At 43.5% G+C, this 19,462-nt stretch overlaps 1 protein-coding gene across 1 annotated transcript in view; it reads left to right on the forward strand.

Moving 5' to 3' along the window:
• The window catches only part of dph6 (diphthamine biosynthesis 6), a 78,997-nt gene that overhangs the window by 2,582 nt on the left and 56,953 nt on the right, over positions 1–19,462 (forward strand). The window contains 1 exon segment of the mRNA XM_023994257.1: positions 18,553–18,626. Coding sequence (XP_023850025.1) covers positions 18,553–18,626 — 74 coding nt within the window.

Below are 19,462 nucleotides of genomic sequence, written 5' to 3' on the forward strand. Positions count from 1 at the left end.
ATGGGAATAGGGAGTTATCTAACGCTCTGTTTGTACTTAGCGGGATTAATCTACACGGTAGTGTGTGGTATGGATGTATCTACATGTAGTGTTTGTGGTCTATAGGAGGCTTATCTAACGTAGTAATTAGTACTAGGATACTACGGCCTGTTTGTATAGGGATTATCTAAATCGGCAGTGGTTGTAGTATTATAGGGGGTATCTAACTTGTATCGTGTGGATATAGGAGTTTATCTAACAGTAGTGATGGTATAGGGAGGTATCTCAATGTTAGTGGTGTCTGTATAGGAGTTATATGACATGTAGTGGGTGTGATATAGGGATGTTATTCTAATGTAGTGTGTGGTATTAGTAGTATCTAACGGTAGTGTGTGGTAGTACAGGAGGTTATCCAATAAGGTTATGGTGCTATAGAGAGCTTTATCTAACTCGGTCATCATGTGCAATATGGAGGTTATTAATGTAGTGTGTCGGTAATAGGAGATTATCTGAATTAAGTGATTCGGTATAGGGAGTAATCCCTAAATGTGAGTTGTGTGGTATAAGAGGACGTTATCTAATGTAGTGTGTGGGTATAGGGGATTATCTATAGTATGTGGGTGGTATACGGAGGTTATCTAAATGGCTAAGTGGTGTATAGGGAGGTTATTCGTAATCGGGTAATGTGATGTAGTATAGGAAGGTTAACTAACGGTTGTTTGTAGGTACTAGGAGTGTACTCTAACGGTATGGTGTGATTAGATGAGTTATCTAACAGGTATGATGGGTCGTGTGTACTAGGAGGTATCTAATGTGTCGTATAGAGGTCATCTAACGGTATTGTTGTGCTATCAGTGAGCGATATCTAATGTGTGGTATTATAAGGTTATCTATTGTGATTGGTGTGGGCTTAGATGAGGGATTATCTAATAGATTAGTGTGTGTGGCTATCGGGGTATTAACGTTATTAGTATGGATCATTTATCTAAGCTGTTGTGTACTAGGCCCGGTATCTATCGTAGTGATTGTTATAGAGAGGGTTTATCTAATGGTAGTGTGTGGCTATAGGGTAGTAATCTATGTGTGGGTGTATAGAGTTATCTAATGTACTGTTTGTATAGGGAGGTATTCTAACGCTGTGGTTGTATACGATTAATCCCTAACGGTATGGTGTATGGTATAGGGACTCTATCTAATGGTAGTGGTTGGATAGGGAGTTATCTAACGTAGTGACTTGTCGGTTAGCGAGTTATCTAATGGTATTGTTCAGGTTTATAGGAGGTTATTCGGATGATATATGGGTGTATAGAGGTTATCTATATGAGTCGTGCTGTAGGCTATGAGGTTATCCTAAGTAATTGTAGGGTGTGTTATAGAGAGGTTATCTAACGTAGTGATTGATCAGCAGAGGTTATCGAATGGTTACTGTTATAGGAGGTCTATCTAATGTAGTGTGCATAGGGGTATTGAAATTGTAGTGGTTTCTATAGGAGTATCTAATGGTTCAGTGTATGATATGGGGTATCTAATGTAGTGGATGTGTATAGGGGAGTTACTAAACGTAGTGTGCTGGTGTGGTATAGGGAGGTTATCTAATGGTAGTGGTGTGGTATAGGGAGGTTATCTAATGGTAGTGGTGTGGTATAGGGAGGTTATCTAACGGTATTGGTGTGGTATAGAGAGGTTATCTAATGGTAGTGGTGTGTTATATGGAGGTTATCTAATGGTAGTGGTGTGGTATAGGGAGGTTATCTAACGGTGTGGTGTGGCATAGGGAGATTATCTGACGGACGGTAGTCCGTGGTTGCATGTGTGTTTAACACACTCCTGGCAGATAAAGCTTACCTGACAGGAGAAAGCTACCTGGACACACAGTCACTCTTCAGGAGAAAAGCTCTCCCCCTGTTAGCCAAACAGCCTGTCCACATGTGTACTTGATCCAACGTAGCTAACACCTTTTTCTCTTGCCACTCTCACAAGCACAAGAGCAGCATCAAATTTATAGGGGCTTGCTTGCTGGTTTCTGTTTCTCTCTCTCTGTCTCTCTCGCTCAGTTTCTCTCACTCTGTCTCTCTCGCTCAGTCTCTCTGTGTGTCTTTCTCTTGCTCTCTCTCTCTCTCTTTATATACATATATATATATATATATATATATATTATTTTGACTATTTTCTACATTGTAGAATAGTAGTGAAGACATCAAAACTATGAAATAACGCTTATGGAATCATGTAGTAACCAAAAATTTTGGTAACCACAAATCTAAATATATTTCATATTTGAGATTCTTCAAAGTAGCCACCCTTTGCACACTCTTGGCATTCTCTCAACCAGCTTCACCTGGAATGGGTTTTCAATATGTCACTTTGTGAGGATAACTGCTCTAAGCCGTTTCCCCCAAAACAATAGAAGTTGGAGAACAGATTGGGAGGGATCTTAGACCATTCCTCCATTCAGAATCCTTCTAGATCCTTAATATCCTTTGTTTTTGCTTATGGACTGCACTCTTCATTTCAAAAATGATGATTTTGTGGCCAATTAACCATTTCTTTGTGGATTTTGATGTGTGCTTGGGGTTATTGTCTTGTTGGAAGTTCCACTTGTGACCAATTTTCAACCTCCTGACAGAGGCAACCAGGTTTTTGGCAAAAATATCCTGGTACTGGCCTGGGTAAAGTTCATGATGCCATTGACCTTAACAAGGGCCCCAGGACCAGTGGAATCAAAATATCACCATAACATCAAAGATACACCATAGTTTTCAGTAGGTATGGGGGTTATTTTCCATTTATACATTCATTTCGACGTCAAACCCACCACTGGTGTGCTTGACCAAAGAGCTCTATTTTCTCTCTCGCTCTATCTCAGTGTCATTATTCTCACAAGGGGAGGGTGCTAGACAATTGAAAAAAGGGGTGTTAGTAAGTTTGACCCCTATCTGTTTGCATTTATTTTATTAATTGTTAAACAAAATCTCTTTCTCTGAGCAATTTTAGAAAATAATATATATATATATTTTTTTAAATGAGCGTACAATATTGGTCAGTATTTGCATTTTTTATTTTATACAGTCTTTTTTGCTCATCTTTATCAAACAAAGGTGTCAATAATTATGGACCCCACTGTATGTGTCATAGTCTTTCCACCCCTCACCCTACTCTTTCCACCCCTCACCCTACTCTTTCCACCCCTCACCCTACTCTTTACACCCCTCACCCTACTCTTTCCACCCCTCACCCTACTCTTTCCACCCCTCACCCTACTCTTTACACCCCTCACCCTACTCTGTCCCTGGTCTGTGATGGCTGGCTCTGGGATTGCTAGGTTTTGCTCATTTCCTATTTCCAGGGCAGGGCTGACGTGACCCCGTCCCTTGTTAGGGCCAAAGGCCAGGCCAACAGGGCCCAGCAGACAGCCAGTCCTCACTGTGTTTACCTCTCTCACAGTTAACCGTGGAGGGCACAGACCTGCAACCTAGAGCCCAACCGATATATTGGTTCACCGATATTATTGGCTGATATTGGCCTTTTACAGGTATATTGGTACCGGATGATAATTCAATACATTAGATGAAAAAAGGGAATTACATGCTGATCTGAACACTTGTGGTCATTCTCTTTGTGTCATTATTGTCACAAAGTATGAAATCAATATTTGAAGCATAGTTGTTGTTCAGTTGCTCTTCTGGATGGCAGTTTATTAGAATTCAGTGTGTAAAATTACACTTTCATTTCCTCGCTGTAAAACAGTATATCGGCAGATACAGTGCCATGAAAAATTATTCTTCACATTCACATTCTTCACATTTTATTGTGTTACAAAGTGGGATTAAAATGGATTTAATTGTAAAAATACACAAAAAGCTTTTATGTCAAAGTGGAAGATTTTGACAAATATAAAATTCTGAACTAGAATATAGTTGTCGCGTAAGTATTCAGCCCCTTTGTTTATGCAAACATAAATTAGTTCAGGAGTAAAATCTGGCTGAACAAATCACGTAATAAATTACATGTACTCACTGTGTGTGAAATAATACGTGTTGACATGATTTTTGGACATCTGTAAGGTCCCTCAGTCAAGTATTGAATTTCAAGCACAGATTAAACTACAAAGACCAGGGAGCTTTTTGAAAGCCTCATAAAGAAGGTGATTGGTAGATGGGTAACAATAACAAATCAGACAATGAGTATCTCTTTAAGCATGGTCAAGTTAATAATTACGCTGTGGATTATATATTAAATCACCCAAACACATCAAAGATACAGTCGTCCTTCTGAACTGAGCTGCAGGACAGGAATGAAACTGCGCAGGGATGTTACCATAAGCCCATTGGTGATTTTCAAAACAGCTACAGGGTCTGTGATGGTAGAAAACTGAGGATGGATCAACAACATTGTAGTGACTCCACAATAATGACCTACATGACAGAGTGAAAAGAAGAATACAAATATACAGAATTTGCAAGGCGCTGTATATCGGTATCGTTAAGTTTTGTCCTTAAGTAAAGAGCTATACTCACTCTCCATGCAATTTTTCTCAGAAATATGTTTTCTAATTGGGGTGGTTTGTTATCGCACCCTATTATGAGAATTACATTGAGATCAGATACGTTTGTTTAGTTAGTGAATTTTCTGTCTCCAGCCTATATTTGTGAAGTATCTCTCTTGTACTTGTTTATGTCAGTTATGGGTTCTGTGAAAGTACAATCGCTTCCTCTTGAATATCCAGTTGATTCAAAGGTGTGTTTTTTATTCACCTTAGGTTTAGTGCTGAGTTTGTGTTGCAGCGAAGAGGAGTCCGATAATTAGCTGTTAATTTACCCTCACAGGAAATGAGCAGTTTTAGCATAAAAAATGTGTTCTGTTTTGGAAGTGTGATATTTTGAAAGATTCATCCTAGCAGTTTGAATTAATTAGATGTTATTAAAATCTATTTGGCAAATGACACTTGAACATAGATGAAAGCATTTTGTTTTTTAGAAGCTGTGATGAATCTGAGTAAATCTGTTTTTCTTCCTCCCTCTTCTCTTTAAATCCTTGAAGTTCCACAACTCTGCTCATAACATGAGCCAACAGTGCCACCTATGGACCAATCCCATGCGTTGCCTAACCAAACCAAACTCACAACTCCCTTCGGTCTCTCACATGGGATAATTTTCAGTGGAAACATTGTCAATGGGAGAAAAATGCCCAATTATGATATCCCCCCCAATCCCAACAGTGGTGATAATCGCAGAGTGACAATGTGCCCTCTTGCTTAGCCCCCCTGATGCGTGTCTGTGTACGGTCCGCTCTCTGTGAAGTGTGTAACCCGATAGACACGCGAGCCATAACATACCCCGGCCCATCCTGCCATGGCTTTGATCTTTGAACCTGGCCTTTGAGGAGGAAAAATAACTGTCTTCTCAGAGGCAGAGGGGATCTTTCACTCCGTCCTCAGCGTGTGTGTGTGTGTGCTGATTATAAAGCTGTCTGATGCCCACAGATCTGATGGCTCCTTTTCCCCGGCCCTGCCTAGCATATGTCTCATAAATCAGACCACAGATTGAATGTCAGCATGTCACTCTCTATCTTATATCTCACCGTGAGGGGTTCAGTGTTTTGAGAGGAAATCGTTTTGATGTCAAAATGTCTGTTCAGTTTAGAACTAAACATTTAAAATCCATAACTTGTATAATGCATGGATGATGTTTCCATACCTTTTTCTGGGATATTCTTGTCCAGTAAATGGATGGAGCATAGAGCATTAATAACATACAATCAGGTGAAGTTCTGATTCTTCTCTATTCATTTCTGTAACCAGAGCTGTTGCCCTGGCTTCACCTTCGCCTGTCCTCCTGTCCTGTACATCAATACTGTACATGCTGTGGAGGGCGGTTGGCTTGGCCATGCTGCCGTGATTAAGATCAACAGTGTCATCCACCCCTGGCTGAAACGCCTGCCCCCCCCTCCACCCCCACCCCTCCCTGCAGGCCTGGGGAAAGGTTCATATTAGTCATCTCACATCCCTCAAGTTCTTCATCCCCTCTTTTCTGCTCTGACACACTGGCTCTTTATGCCTGGTGACACTGTGCGAGAGGAGAGGAGGAGGAGAGGGAGGGAGGCAGGGAGAGTGTCCCTTGAAGGATAGGTCAGAGGCCCTAGGTTACATAATAGCATGTTTCTATCTTCATCCTCCACACATGGTGCTATAAGCATTAGCTTCTATCTCTAATATCCTGGCTTGTTAAAACTTCCCATACTGCAGTCTGCACAGGAAAGAAGACTATTTTCCCTCAATCCCCTTGCAACTAGATCATTTTTTTGCAATAAAATAAGTATATATATTTTTTTAATGAAAAGGGTGTTACTCTATCTCTGTTTTTTTAATGTTAGTTCTCTTGACAGCACATTTACAGCATAATTGGTATCTCTCCACTAGTATGTTAAGGAAACAAAAACGTGAAGAACTTGAATAGAAATAGAAAGATGTCAACTGCAGTTCAATGACCCTGCGACCTCTGAACTAATCAGTGAAAACAAAAGGTTCCAGCTCATTAGGCTGATGGGGAACAATAGACGATATTAATACCTAGGCTTTTCATTATGAACCGTCTAATTAGCAGCAACATTTCTGTCACATTCCTGCCCTGGCTCTGTGGAGGATGGAAATGTTACATTCAGATCTTATTTCCTGCCATGTAATTAATCAGCCTTTTCAGGAACACAATGCTTTCAAACATGGTTATTACTGAGTGATAGCCTATCCCAGGGCGGTGTAGGCTACTTTTTTTTCTTCCCTTTTTATCAAGCCAAATGCTCAAGATGTCACGGAAAAATACTGGAGAGCGCCAGGCTCCAGTCCCCTTTGGCCTTTGTAGATGTTCAAACATTCCCTTCTGTTGGTGCGTGTTAAAACACCACATTTTTTGCGAGATAATCCCTGTGTTAAACACACAGACACACTCCCCATCCCAGCGTCACCCTCCACCCTCCACTCCATTATCGACAGCAGCCGACTGGGCTGGGGCCCTCCGAGATTGGAGAGGGGGAGTCGACCGTACGTCCACAAGTCCAAACATTATTTTTCTCTGTTTTACCCCTCTCTCTCCCTTTCTGTCTCTTCTTTTTCTCTTCATATCTGGATTCTATTGTGTTGTCGTCATAGCCTTTTCAGAAGCCTTTAGAAGCCTGGTGTTGCGTTGCTGCAGGTGCCGTAGTGGAGAGGTCCTGCTGTGAGGTGTAGACGAGAGGAGAGAAGGAGGAGAGGAAAGAAGAATGGAACAGGCAGAAGAGTCTGGTTTTGAACTTGGAGCCCTGTGTTATCGATTAGGGGGCCAAAGTGTTAGGAGTCAGTCGCTACAAAACACAGCGGTGTGTTGTGAGGGTAGAAAATCAAACACACCCCTACACCCTTACCAGTACAGTGGCGTGTTAGGCACATGGGGGCTCAAAGAAAATTGATTTCTTTAAAAAGCTGCTTAATGCATAAATCACGACCGGTGAGGTCACAGAGAGGCTTTATGAGATAGGATCAATAAGAAGACTAATGTGAGCGTCTTGTACCTGTGATGTGGGGCAAAGATGCATTTTTTCCCCTTTCTCAGAGGTATAATTAGCGGTGTGGTAGAAGCATTAACAATGGATAATGCTCTTCAAAAGTTAATTGATATATCCCAATTAGTTTCATGCTTTTTTCAGGACAAGTGTAGGCTGGCTGTGTGTGTAGTCTAGCTTGTCTCATGTTCTTCTAATGAGGCTAGTAGCATTGCCTAGATTCCTGTTAAACTAGAGTACAGCCAGGCACTCACTGCCTCGGTCTCCTTCTAGCTGTGATAGCCCATTGTTATCTTTTCCTTTGGTCTGAGACTGACTGCTGACTGGAACAGTGACAGTCAGTGGGGTGAGATTGTGGGTTGTTTTGCACACGAGGAAGGATAGCATTACCGTTGAGATAATGGCCGTCTGTATTGTTCTCGCCCCTGTGTGGAAGTGGCGGGACAGGATCTATTAGAACCAGGCACATTTCCCTCAGACCCAACCGACATAGCTAACGGAACAGTCAGTCCCACACAAACATTAGATAAAGAGCCTAGCCTGAAGCCTTTGTAATTTGTTTGTATTTTTCTGCTTAATGTACTTTGCTCAATCTTGTTTAGTGATGATGGAAACAGATAGCCTTATCTTGGCTTGCCAAGGGCAGGAGCTGCTAAGGCTGGTTGGGTGAACATTGTTCCAAATGGAGGATTTTCCCCCCTGGCCACAGAGATGGATTGTAGACATAGCTCAGAGTTATTTGCATCAGATTGCTCAGGACTAGGCTAATATTTTCTTTTGGGCACTCTGTTTAAGAGTGGATGTTACACTTACTTTCATGGATAGTGTGTGTGTACACTATGTGAGTCACTCGCACATGGTGTTCTGAGTTGTTTGATTGGTTAAACCACCAGGGAGTCTGAGAGTTGATCATTTTCTGTTGCTTTTTTTGCTGCCCTTTTTACAGTTTTCCTCTGAGATCCACTGATAAAAGAAGAGTTAATCACCCTCGTGAAAAGTAATGTGCCATTAGCATAAATCAGACCCTCATTGCTTCATTATCAGTTCTCAGCCATTTCAACAATTTGACGAGAGATCTGGCTAAATAATAAAAAGTAATTGGAACAGAGACCGTCCGTCTTAAACAACAGCCGTTTCACACAGATACAAAAACACTCAGAGGCTCCTTAGCCCAGAGTGCTCGGAGAGCACCCTGTTGTGAAGAAGTCATTCACCTTTTTATAGCTAGCTGCCTGTCGTCGGTCAGGCCCAAAAGTGTCTGTCTGCCTTTCCCTCCTCCCTCCCTTTTGTCTGACCGACCCGATGGCTGAGGGATAGCTCTTAGTCAGTCAAATCCCACCAACCATCTCCCCGAAAATTAAGCAGACTGACTTTTATGTTTTGTTTTGCAAAGCATTCCCTGAAATAAATATTTGTGGCAGCCCCCGTGCCTCCTGCAGCTAAAGCCATAACCAGCAGAAGAAAAACACTGTCTGGAGTCTGGAGTATGTAAAACCTGCATCACAGCCATATTTCCCCCCTCTCTCTCTGAAGAGGGAGGGGGCTGGGAGACTACCACGATGTCTGAGGCCCAGAACGTGAAGGGAGGACGAGTGGTCCCGAGATGTTTGGTTGTATCCTGACTGAGTTTTTCCCCAATTGACAACCTCAGCAGGAAAGCATTTGCATCTTGGAGGGGAGCCGGATGGAGAGGAGCACGTGAAGGCTTGTTGTTGAGTGACACCGGTTGCCATGGTGCGTTAGGATTCCTTATGAACCCTCCTGCAATCTCGCTGGCTGGAAGCTTCCCAGATATCCGTCTTGGTGTCTCAGACAGTCCCACCTCACCTCAGCCAACTGAGAATGTTTCAGTGACAGAGGAAGGATTAAGGTTTGTTTTATGCCCTACGGAAAAGGAGAGTCACGTCAGGCATTTGTTTATCAGGGCATGTTGTCCTGATTCTTTCTGGAGGGATGCAGATGGAGATGCAGGCTGTCTGGAACTGGTTGCAACATATCCTGTGTTGACCTGAAAATTCTCAATTTTGATCTCTTATTCGTGAATTGCAAGGATTCATAAAAAAATAGTTGATAAACCCCTATACCTTTTCCCACAGCTTGCTTCCCAGCGTTTAGTTAGTTTTCCATGCATGTTGATATGGAAACCCTTCTTGGCCCTGTTTGCTGCTGAATCCAAGGCTTTGTGCTTGGTTTGGCTCAGGCTCTCTGCCTGCCTGCCTGCCTGGCTGTCTGACGTCTGGGCCTCTGTTTACGTAACCATATATATTTAAGAGGAAACTCGTGAAACGTTAATCTCTCTACTTTTTAACCCTGATGAAGTTCTACGTTTTCCAGCTGTGCGGTGTGGCATATTTATGCACCGGCCCTATCGGTGAACACAGCTCTGTCACTGTTAATGAATCACAGCACTGCGTGTGTGTGTGTGTGTGCGCGCGCACTGCAGGCTAGAAGACTCAACAGTAACAAGCTGTAATGGCCCCAAAAAAAGCTCTCCCCTGTCTACAAACACCTCAGTGTGAATGTGTTGAAAGTGTTGCGTCTTCTTTTCCTCCAGAATCCAGCCCAGAACAGTCTGGTCATCATTCTGAGGCTGATAGGCGTCACTCATTGTGGTGACAGTGACGAGACAATGGACGATGTCATATCCCTCTATTCAGACCACACCTGGCATTAGAGACCTCTCTGAGGACCATGGTTCCCCTCTTATGAAACTCACTGACTCACTCTGTCCCGCATCATCCCTGGGACTCGTCTGGACCGTGTACAAGGCCGGCTATATGAACATCTAGTTTTTTTTCATCCGTTCTTTTCTTTACTGTTGAGGAATGACGCATGGTGAGTCATGGAGGGAACACAACCGTGAACACAAAGGAAGGGCCTGTCTGTCAACGGCTGCTTCTAACAGCCAGCTTCTCCAATTTACAGAAGGGAACATCTCAGAGTCTGGAACCACTAAAAAGGTTTTAGTTTGAGTATGTTTTACAAAGATATTCACAAAGACAGCATTCCCTATGGACAGCTTTTTAGTTATTATTGTTTTCTTGGCCCACATTTAGGATGATGAACCTCACCACCATGCATATTGTGGTTGTTAGTATTTGTGCCAATTTTCTTGTTGGTATACCATAATATACACCCAAATCAGGGTCAAGATTTTAGTCTTCCATGCCCATATTGTTTCAAGTTTTAATGTCACATGCACTAGTACAGTAAAATGCATTTCTTGCCAGCTCTAACCTCAACAATGCAGTAATCAATAATGTAATAATAAAAATAACAAGGTAGAACAAAAACACACAATATATAAACATAAGAAATAAGAACATGATAAAGTAAGTAAGCACCGCCAATAAATCCACGATAATTGAGAATTTCAATAAGCATTTTTCTACGGCTGGCCATGCTTTCCACCTGGCCACCCCTACCCTGGTCAACACTGCACCCCCCACAGCAACTTGCCCAAGCCTCCCCCATTTCTCCTTCACCCAAATCCAGATAGCTGATGTTCTGAAAGAGCTGCAAAATCTGGACCCCTACAAATCTGGATCCTCTCTTTCTAAAATGATCAGCCGACATTGTTGCAACCCCTATTACTAGCCTGTTCAACCTCTCTTTCGTATCGTCTGAGATCCCCAAAGATTGGAAAGCTGCTGCGGTCATCCCCCTCTTCAAAGGGGGAGACACTCTAGACCCAAACTGCTACAGACATATATCTATCCTACCCTGCCTTTCTAAGGTCTTCGAAAGCCAAGTTAACAAACAGATCACCGACCATTTGGAATCCCACCGTACCTTCTCCGCTATGCAATCTGGTTTCCGAGCTGGTCATGGGTGCACCTCAGCCCCGCTCAAGGTCCTAAACCATATCATAACCTCCATCGATAAGAGACAATACTGTGCAGCTGTATTCATAGATCTGGCCAAAGCTTTCGACTCTGTCAATCACCACATTCTTATCGGCAGACTCAACAGCCTTGGTTTCTCAAATGACTGCCTCGCCTGGTTCACCAACTACTTCTCTGACAGTTCAGTGTGTCAAATCGGAGGGCTTGTTGTCCGGACCTCTGGCAGTCTCTATGGGGGTGCCACAGGGTTCAATTTTCGGGCCGACTCTTTTCTCTGTATACATCAATGATGTCGCTCTTGCTTGCTGCTGGTGATTCTCTGATCCACCTCTACGCAGACGATACCATTCTGTATACTTCTGGCTCTTCTTTGGACACTGTGTTAACTAACCTCCAGACGATCTTCAATGCCATACAACTCTCCTTCCGTGGCCTCCAACTGTTCTTAAATGCAAGTACAACTAAATGCATGCTCTTCAACCAATCGCTACCAGCACCTGCCCGCCCGTCCAGCATCACTACTCGGGACGGTTCTGACTTAGAATATGTGGACATCTACAAATACCTAGGTGTCTGGTTAGACTGTAAACTCTCCTTCCAGACTCACATTAAGCATCTCCAATCCAAAATTAAATCTAGAATCGGCTTCCTATTTTGCAAAAAAGCATCATTCACTCATGCTGCCAAACATACCCTCGTAAAACTGACTATCCTACCAATCCTTGACTTCGGCAATGTCGTTTACAAAATAGCCTCCAACACTCTACTCAGCAAATTGGATGCAGTCTATCACAGTGCCATCCGTTTTGTCACCAAAGCCCCATAAACTACCCACCACTCACCTGTATGCTGTCGTTGGCTGGCCCTCGCTTCATATTCATCGCCAAACCCACTGGCTCCAGGTCATTTATAAGTCTTTGCTAGGTAAAGCCCCGCCTTATCTCAGCTCACTGTCCACCATAGCAGCACCCACCCGTAGCACGCGCTCCAGCAGGTATATTTCACTGGTCACCCCCAAAGCCAATTCCTACTTTGGCCACCTTTCCTTCCAGTTCTCTGCTGCCAATGACTGGAACGAATTGCAAAAATCACTGAAGCTGGAGACTCATATCTCCCTCACTAACTTTAAGCACCCGCTGTCAGAGCAGCTCACAGATCACTGCACCTGTACATAGCCCATCTGTAAATAGCCCACCCAACTACCTCATTCCCATACTGTTATTATAATATATTTTTTGCTCCTTTGCACCCCAGTATCTCTACTTGCACATTCATCTTCTGCACATATATCACTCCAGTCTGTATCACTCCAGTGTTTAATTGCTAAATTGTCATTATTTCGCCACTGTGACCTATTTATTGCCTTTTCTCCCTTATCTTACCTCATTTGCACACACTGTATATAGACTTTTTTTCTATTGTGTTATTGACTCTACCTTTGTTTATTCCATGTGTAAGTCTGCGTTATTGTTTGTGTCGCACTGCTTTGCTTAATCTTGGCCAGGTCGCAGTTGTAAATGAGAACTTGTTCTCAACTTGCCTACCTGGTTAAATAAAGGTGAAATAAAAATACTATATACAGGGTCAGTTCCAGTGTGTTCGAGCATCAGTGTGCTTGGTGTGTAGGGCCCTGTGACTGCATAGAGATGGTGCAAAAATGAGAATAAAATACAATATTGATTTAGTCGTTTCTGGCCCTGTCCTGAACCATCTGACCTATCCTGTTACAGTCCACTGCTTTACACTCTAACCCAAACTGCCGTTTCTCCTCACCTTCACAACCCAGAGAGCGCTGTAGATAGGTCACCTAGCTAACCTAGCTGGGGTTGTGTTGTGTAGGGAGGGAATGGTAATGATGCTGATAACGCAAATAAACAGCATAGCAATTTCCCCCATCCCACTGGAAGGCTCCTGTGACTGTCACATCCATGACCATAGAGGTGTCTGATCACACCCCTAACAAGGCCCCTGGAGGGTTGTCCCAAATTTGATTAAGCACAAATTGCTTGAACCCCACGCTTTACACCCAGACCTCCAGCGCAGCACACATCGTCATAACAGAACAGGGGCCCCCTGTGTTACCCACGTGTAGCGGAGCACGGGAGAACAATCCCATTTCATTAGAACAGGCCCAGAGCAGAGCTGATATAATGGAGCCTGGGCCATTAAAACCATGTTGTGTCCAGTCACTCACTGATGGAACTATGGGGGTGGTCCGTATGACAACAAGGACACGCCGGGGCACGTGATGGTACTGTACTATGTGCCCTTGAGGAAACTGTCATTCAAGACACTTTCATTAATTTATCAGGTCGTCTTCCTGCCTAGTCATGCTATGAGGCTGGGGCAGTAACACTAACGTGCAAGAAGGCACATAAACACCATGAGCCTGGAGAAAAGACTGACTGTGTAAATACCTGCTTCTGTATGGTATTACAATAATAACTGTTTTCAGCTAATCGTTCAGTGCAAAGGCGAACTTGCTTTTTTGAATACCAGATATCTAGTGATTTTATGATAGTTACTATGGTTAATGGCTAATAGTCTGAATCGGAGGACACAGGCCCTTTGGATTAGGCCTAATTTAGAAAAAATCTCTCTGGAGTTTTGAGAATGTCATTAAGACTTCGTTTTGATCATCTACACAATCATTTAATGAGCGTTCTGATGTACTTAATGAATCTGTGAATGTTTAATATTTTATAGCTTCCTAATTGCCCTGTTTTCTATTAATTACTTTGGTCTATTAAATATTAATCCAGATGGAGTGATATGATGGATAACATGAAGTACCCTATTTAAAATGTAAGATGGAAATGGATGGTCTGTTTGATGTTCAGTAAAATACTGCCCTTAAAGAATCAGCTCTCACTTTGTAAGTGGTAAGGCTACATAGTTTCAATCAAGTTCCACACTTTGCTTGTGCATTTTTTCCTTGCATTTATATATAATTGTATTTGCATCAGTGAATCTTAGTAGTAGTAGTGGTAGTAGCAAACTTTATTATCCCAGGGGGAAATTAGTTTTGCAGCACTATTACACTCAAGACACTACAGACAGAATTTGGGATAAAAGTTGGTCTGTCAATATTGATGCAAAACTTGATGAATAAGAATTCAGGAGAAGTGTTGACTCATCAAGCATTTAGTAGAAGAAGTAGATCAACATCGTGCTACGTGATAGGCTTGCCTCTGTCTTTCAGATCATATCTCTGTATCTGCTCTTAGACTATAGGCCTAGCTATGCCTATGAATACAATTGAATTACACTCGGATGGTCCAACGTATGTATATATAATTACAATGTATATCACACACGCTGCCTTGAAATAGAGTTTAATGAGTGTATCATTTTTTGGGTGAAGTATGTCTGGCAGCCTTAATCTTCTAGGCCGTTTAGAATTCAGCCCAGTCCATCCATTTTCATGGGGGATGTTTGGGGGGAGGTTTCCTTTAATGAATTTGACAATTAGTAACAGAAGTTAATGACTATGGGGCCTAGTACCCTGATGGACATGGCTGTGGGCCTGAATGTGCCTGTGATCCAAGCCATATATCCTAATTAAATGCCTTTAGTTTCCTGACGACTACAGCTAGACTAGACAGGCTTTTGTTTAGACTGCCCCTGGTGGGGGTCCTTGGGGTCCTTCTGCACACCAACAGTCATGGAGGAGGAACAGAGAGCATTGTGGGAACGGTCTGAGGTAGCAATGACATGGTGTCGTTGTAGCTAGATTTTCGGAATAAGCAGAATACCCATAGCAAAGTCTAATGTCCAATAAGTCATCTTAACTGAATGTGTATTAATTGTATTGGCTATACGTTTTGACAGTTACAATAAGTTTATTGCGTTATAATTCCAATAGTAGGATATCTTTCTGGGAAAATATGTGCTGTAATTTATAGTACCGTTATCGTATATTCTACCCACAGTCCCAATGGTAACACAATCCAAACATCCTTCAGCCAGATATCACTTCAAGTTTTTAGCAAACATATAGTTCATGATCCATCTCACTCTTTTTCAGGTATTATCCAAGTATAAAATATTTAGTTAAATATGGTCAAGCAGCATGAAAACAGAGTATGTGTTTTTATAGTGTCATGAATACATGGAACACTTCTGCAATATCCGTCTCTGTAGATGTATGTATTCACACCCTTCCCTCTGCCTGCTTCGCTTTCCCACAGCGGATGAGAAAGAATGTCTAGAATTTGCTCAATCCAAGTCGTTCAGTTTGTCCAGCGCAACGCTAGCCCCCTCTTATTCCTGGCAGTCTCGACGATAGCTATAATGGCGGCAAAAACAAAACGTCATCCAAAAATAACTCTCTCCAGAGCTTTAAGTCAAGTTATTCTTTGCATACGGTCTAGAGTTAGAGCCGGAGAGTCTACATTTTAAAAAGGGGGTGTGAGAGTTCGCTCTTCTCAATGTCTAGAATGGATTGCTAAAGTGGCTATTATTGCCTTTTTGTGATAATTATATCTGTGACGAAGCTAAGAGCCATGTAGTTAAAAGAAAGCCCACTTCATTGTTACTTGATGATTCAGGCCTCAGAGGGCCCACTTTTAATGTTATGTCTGCCTCTGGCTCCCTGAAGGACAGAGGGGAAAGGAGAGGCATTATACTGTGTTGTTTAATCAGGCCCTGCCAAGTTTACAGCTCAATGACCCAATCACATTGTCAACAGTTAGTTAGACACCCCTCAGAGACTGGCCTGTCCTCTACACACTTTTTCTCTTTCTCCCTCTTTCTCTCTCTCTTTCTCTCGTTCCATCTTTCTCTTTCCCTCTCTTCATCTTTCTCTCTCTCTCTCCCAAGCTTCGTTTGTCTCTTCAGGAACTGACATGTTTTTGAGGAAAAGGTTATCATATCATTAGAAAATAGTTAACAGCCCTGCGGCCTACGTAGAGTAATAGGACAATGCCTCCAGCCCTCTTGGCTCTGTGCAGTGCTGCAATGTTATCAGTCTGGAGTAATTATTGTCACAGAACTCTGAATTTCCAGAGATTGAGTTATATTCTACATTACATTTTACACTGACTATAGTGACTTGCTGTACTGTATGTGTTTGGGCCCATCTCACAGTGCAGTGACACTCAATAGGCAGTAAAGAATCCATCACACACATACCCTAGCCTATCCCTGTACTACCCTAGCCTATCCCTGTACTACCCTAGCCTATCCCTGTACTACCCTAGCCTATCCCTGTACTACCCTATCCCTGTACTATCCTAGCCTATCCCTGTACTACCCTAGCCTATCCCTGTACTACCCTATTCCCTGTTACTACCCTATCCCTGTACTACCTAGTCCTCCTGTACTACCTAGCCTATCCCTGTACTACCCTAGCCTATCCCTGTACTACCCTAGCCTGTCCCTGTACTACCCTAGACCTACCATGACTACCCTATCCCTGTACTACCCTAGCCTGTCCCTGTACTACCCTAGCCTATCCCTGTACTACCCTATCCCTGTACTATCCTAGCCTATCGCTGTTTGCCTGTGTGTGTTTATGTGTGCACCTCTCCCTCCTTGTCCCCTCGTTCTGCCCAGGGACTGCTGTGTGTGTGTGTCTCTCTGTCCCAACACACACAGACAGTATATTCTTTATCTGATTAGCTGACACGTCTGTGTGGAGCTCTGTGCAGTGCGGCAGCTGAGCAGAGCAGCGTCAGGCCCAAGGCAGGGCATGGATTTCATTTTAAAAAGTATCAACGGTTTACACGCCGCTCGCTTTAATCAGCATGTTTATCAGGCAGAGAGAAATTGCAGGAAGGACCACAGGGAGAAGAGGGGGGTTATCTTAAGGACCAGTAGCCTGGGAAATTGATAATGGCTACAAGGTAATTTACTGGCAACTTGTGCATCCCTCCACCGCGCCGCTGCCTAGGCCGGCCCCTCATTCTAATTACAGGCCATGTAATGCACTAATGAAGCTGCGGGGTGTGTGTGTGAGTCTGTGTGTGTGCTCTGTGCCAGTCTGGAGTGATTTCATGAGCTTGAGATTGAATACATCTCTGGGCTATGTGTATGTGGGTGGGTGGGTGGGTGGGTGGGGAGGCCAGTGCTTGAGATTGAATACGTCGCTGGGCTGTGTGGGTGGGGAGGCCAGTGCAGCCTCCCTCCAGAGTCTGTGTGTGTGGCTGTCTCCCAAGATGAATGTGATGTGAAAAAGTATCTGATTAATATTTGGCAGTGTGACAGACACATTAGCCCTATATGATGTATGTATTTCATATATTAAGTCAACGAGGTGATGCTGTGTTTTGGAGCTTGGTGTTGGTAGATGTGTGGTCTGTGGTGGGATATTAGGGGGCAGCTCTGTTTGCAGTGACAGTCATTCAGGGTTGTCATGAAGACAACATGTCTGGAGGACACTCCCTAACTACTAACTGTTGTTTTCCAGACTGGTCTCCCTGACTCACTCAGTAGCACAGTGAGTCCTTTTGCAAACTGACTAGCATAATACTAAACTGGGTCAGTTCTGTCTCATGTGATGGGGTCTCACTGAAGAGTGTGTGTGTGTGTGTGTGTGCGTGCGTGCGTGCGTGCGTGCGTGCGTGCGTGCGTGCGTGCGTGCGTGCGTGCGTGCGTGCGCGCGTGCGCGCGTGCGTGCTCAGTTCTGCCCTATGTAACGGTCTCTGACCTTGCAGTGTGGTCGGACAGTTCCATGTCCAGGTCACACAAAGCTACTGATAAGAAGCAGACTGGCTCTGCTGCTCCTGTGTTAGTGTTGTTGTTCTGATGCTCCGGCTCCAGCCAGGCCCAGCCAGGCCCAGACAGGACGAGGAGTTCACCCCCCTCACTAGGGGATGTGTGCAGGGCCAGGAAAGCCTTGATATGACCATCATGTAAACATCCCCACCTATCTGATGGAGGGAAAGAACACTGTTTTCTCAGAGTGTGTGTGTGTGTCTGCGCGTGCATCTCTCTCTCCGTACGGGCTCGTGCGTGTGTTCATAGACATCGTTCTCTCATAGTGTCCTCTTTTTTTTTTCTTCAAGTGATATTTGGATGGTTATGTGACCTTTTGGCCCAATTAGATCATCAGCAGACATCACCATGACTCTGTGACTTGTTAAAATAAAGACTCATATGACGGAACAGGAAACCGTTGTGATGTGAGAGTTTAAAGTATATAGCGTTTCCTAAAGGAAGATTTTCCTCCTCCTTCCCTCTCTTCTCTTCACAGGAAAAGGAGGATGTCGAGGCGGTGTCTGTAGGGGCCATTCTTTCAGACTACCAAAGAGTACGAGTGGAAAATGTGTAAGTAGAACAAGTGTGTACACACACACACAAACACACACACACACACACACAACTACATGCCTGAGAGACACTGTATTCCAAACAAAGATGATGTACATATGTTTAGTCCATGATGTTCAGTCTAGCTGTATTTTTATGGTACAGTTGTATTACCAGAATGGCCAATGGCTTACCTACGTAATGGGAAACAATGTATTGTTATACACGACATCAGAAAGGACATGTCACTTTTTAATCTATACAGTAGGACATTGGATACAGGTGAAAGGGTTTCTATGATAGTACCTTTGGGAGAGGCCTAGTATGGGCCTCTCTCTCGCTCTCCCTCTCTCTGTCACTGTGGTAAGGTACATTCCAGCACAAGCCTCTCTCGTCTTGTGTTCCCAACACAACCACAGAGCTCTCAGCTTATGAACAAATCCTGCTGTCAGTCATGTATTGTTTCAGCCACTCACACACACTCTTTCCCTCACATACACACTCACACACCGCAGGCGTTCTCTGAGACAAAGACATGTACGCCCAAGAGTTTCGGCTCCAGTTGCCGGCACACAGCCTATGTGAGTGTGTTGTGTATGCAAGTAAATATGTGTGTGCGTGAGTGTGACACAGACAGTTATAGTGTAAAGGAGGTGCCATTTTAAGATAATTACCCCTCTTTAATTCCCCCTTTTTCTGCTGAATCTGTTGAACAAAGCCACTAGCACCAGAGACGGCTCAGAGTGTGTTCCATCTGAGCCTTGGTGTGGCAGCCTGCCCGCAAAACTAGTGAAAGTGCCCGACGCACTTTGAAGGTGTTGTGATCCTGGTAATTTTTCATTCTGACCCCTCCC

This window comes from Salvelinus sp. IW2-2015, linkage group LG9 (genome assembly GCF_002910315.2).
Source record: "Salvelinus sp. IW2-2015 linkage group LG9, ASM291031v2, whole genome shotgun sequence".
NCBI lineage: Eukaryota > Metazoa > Chordata > Actinopteri > Salmoniformes > Salmonidae > Salvelinus > Salvelinus sp. IW2-2015.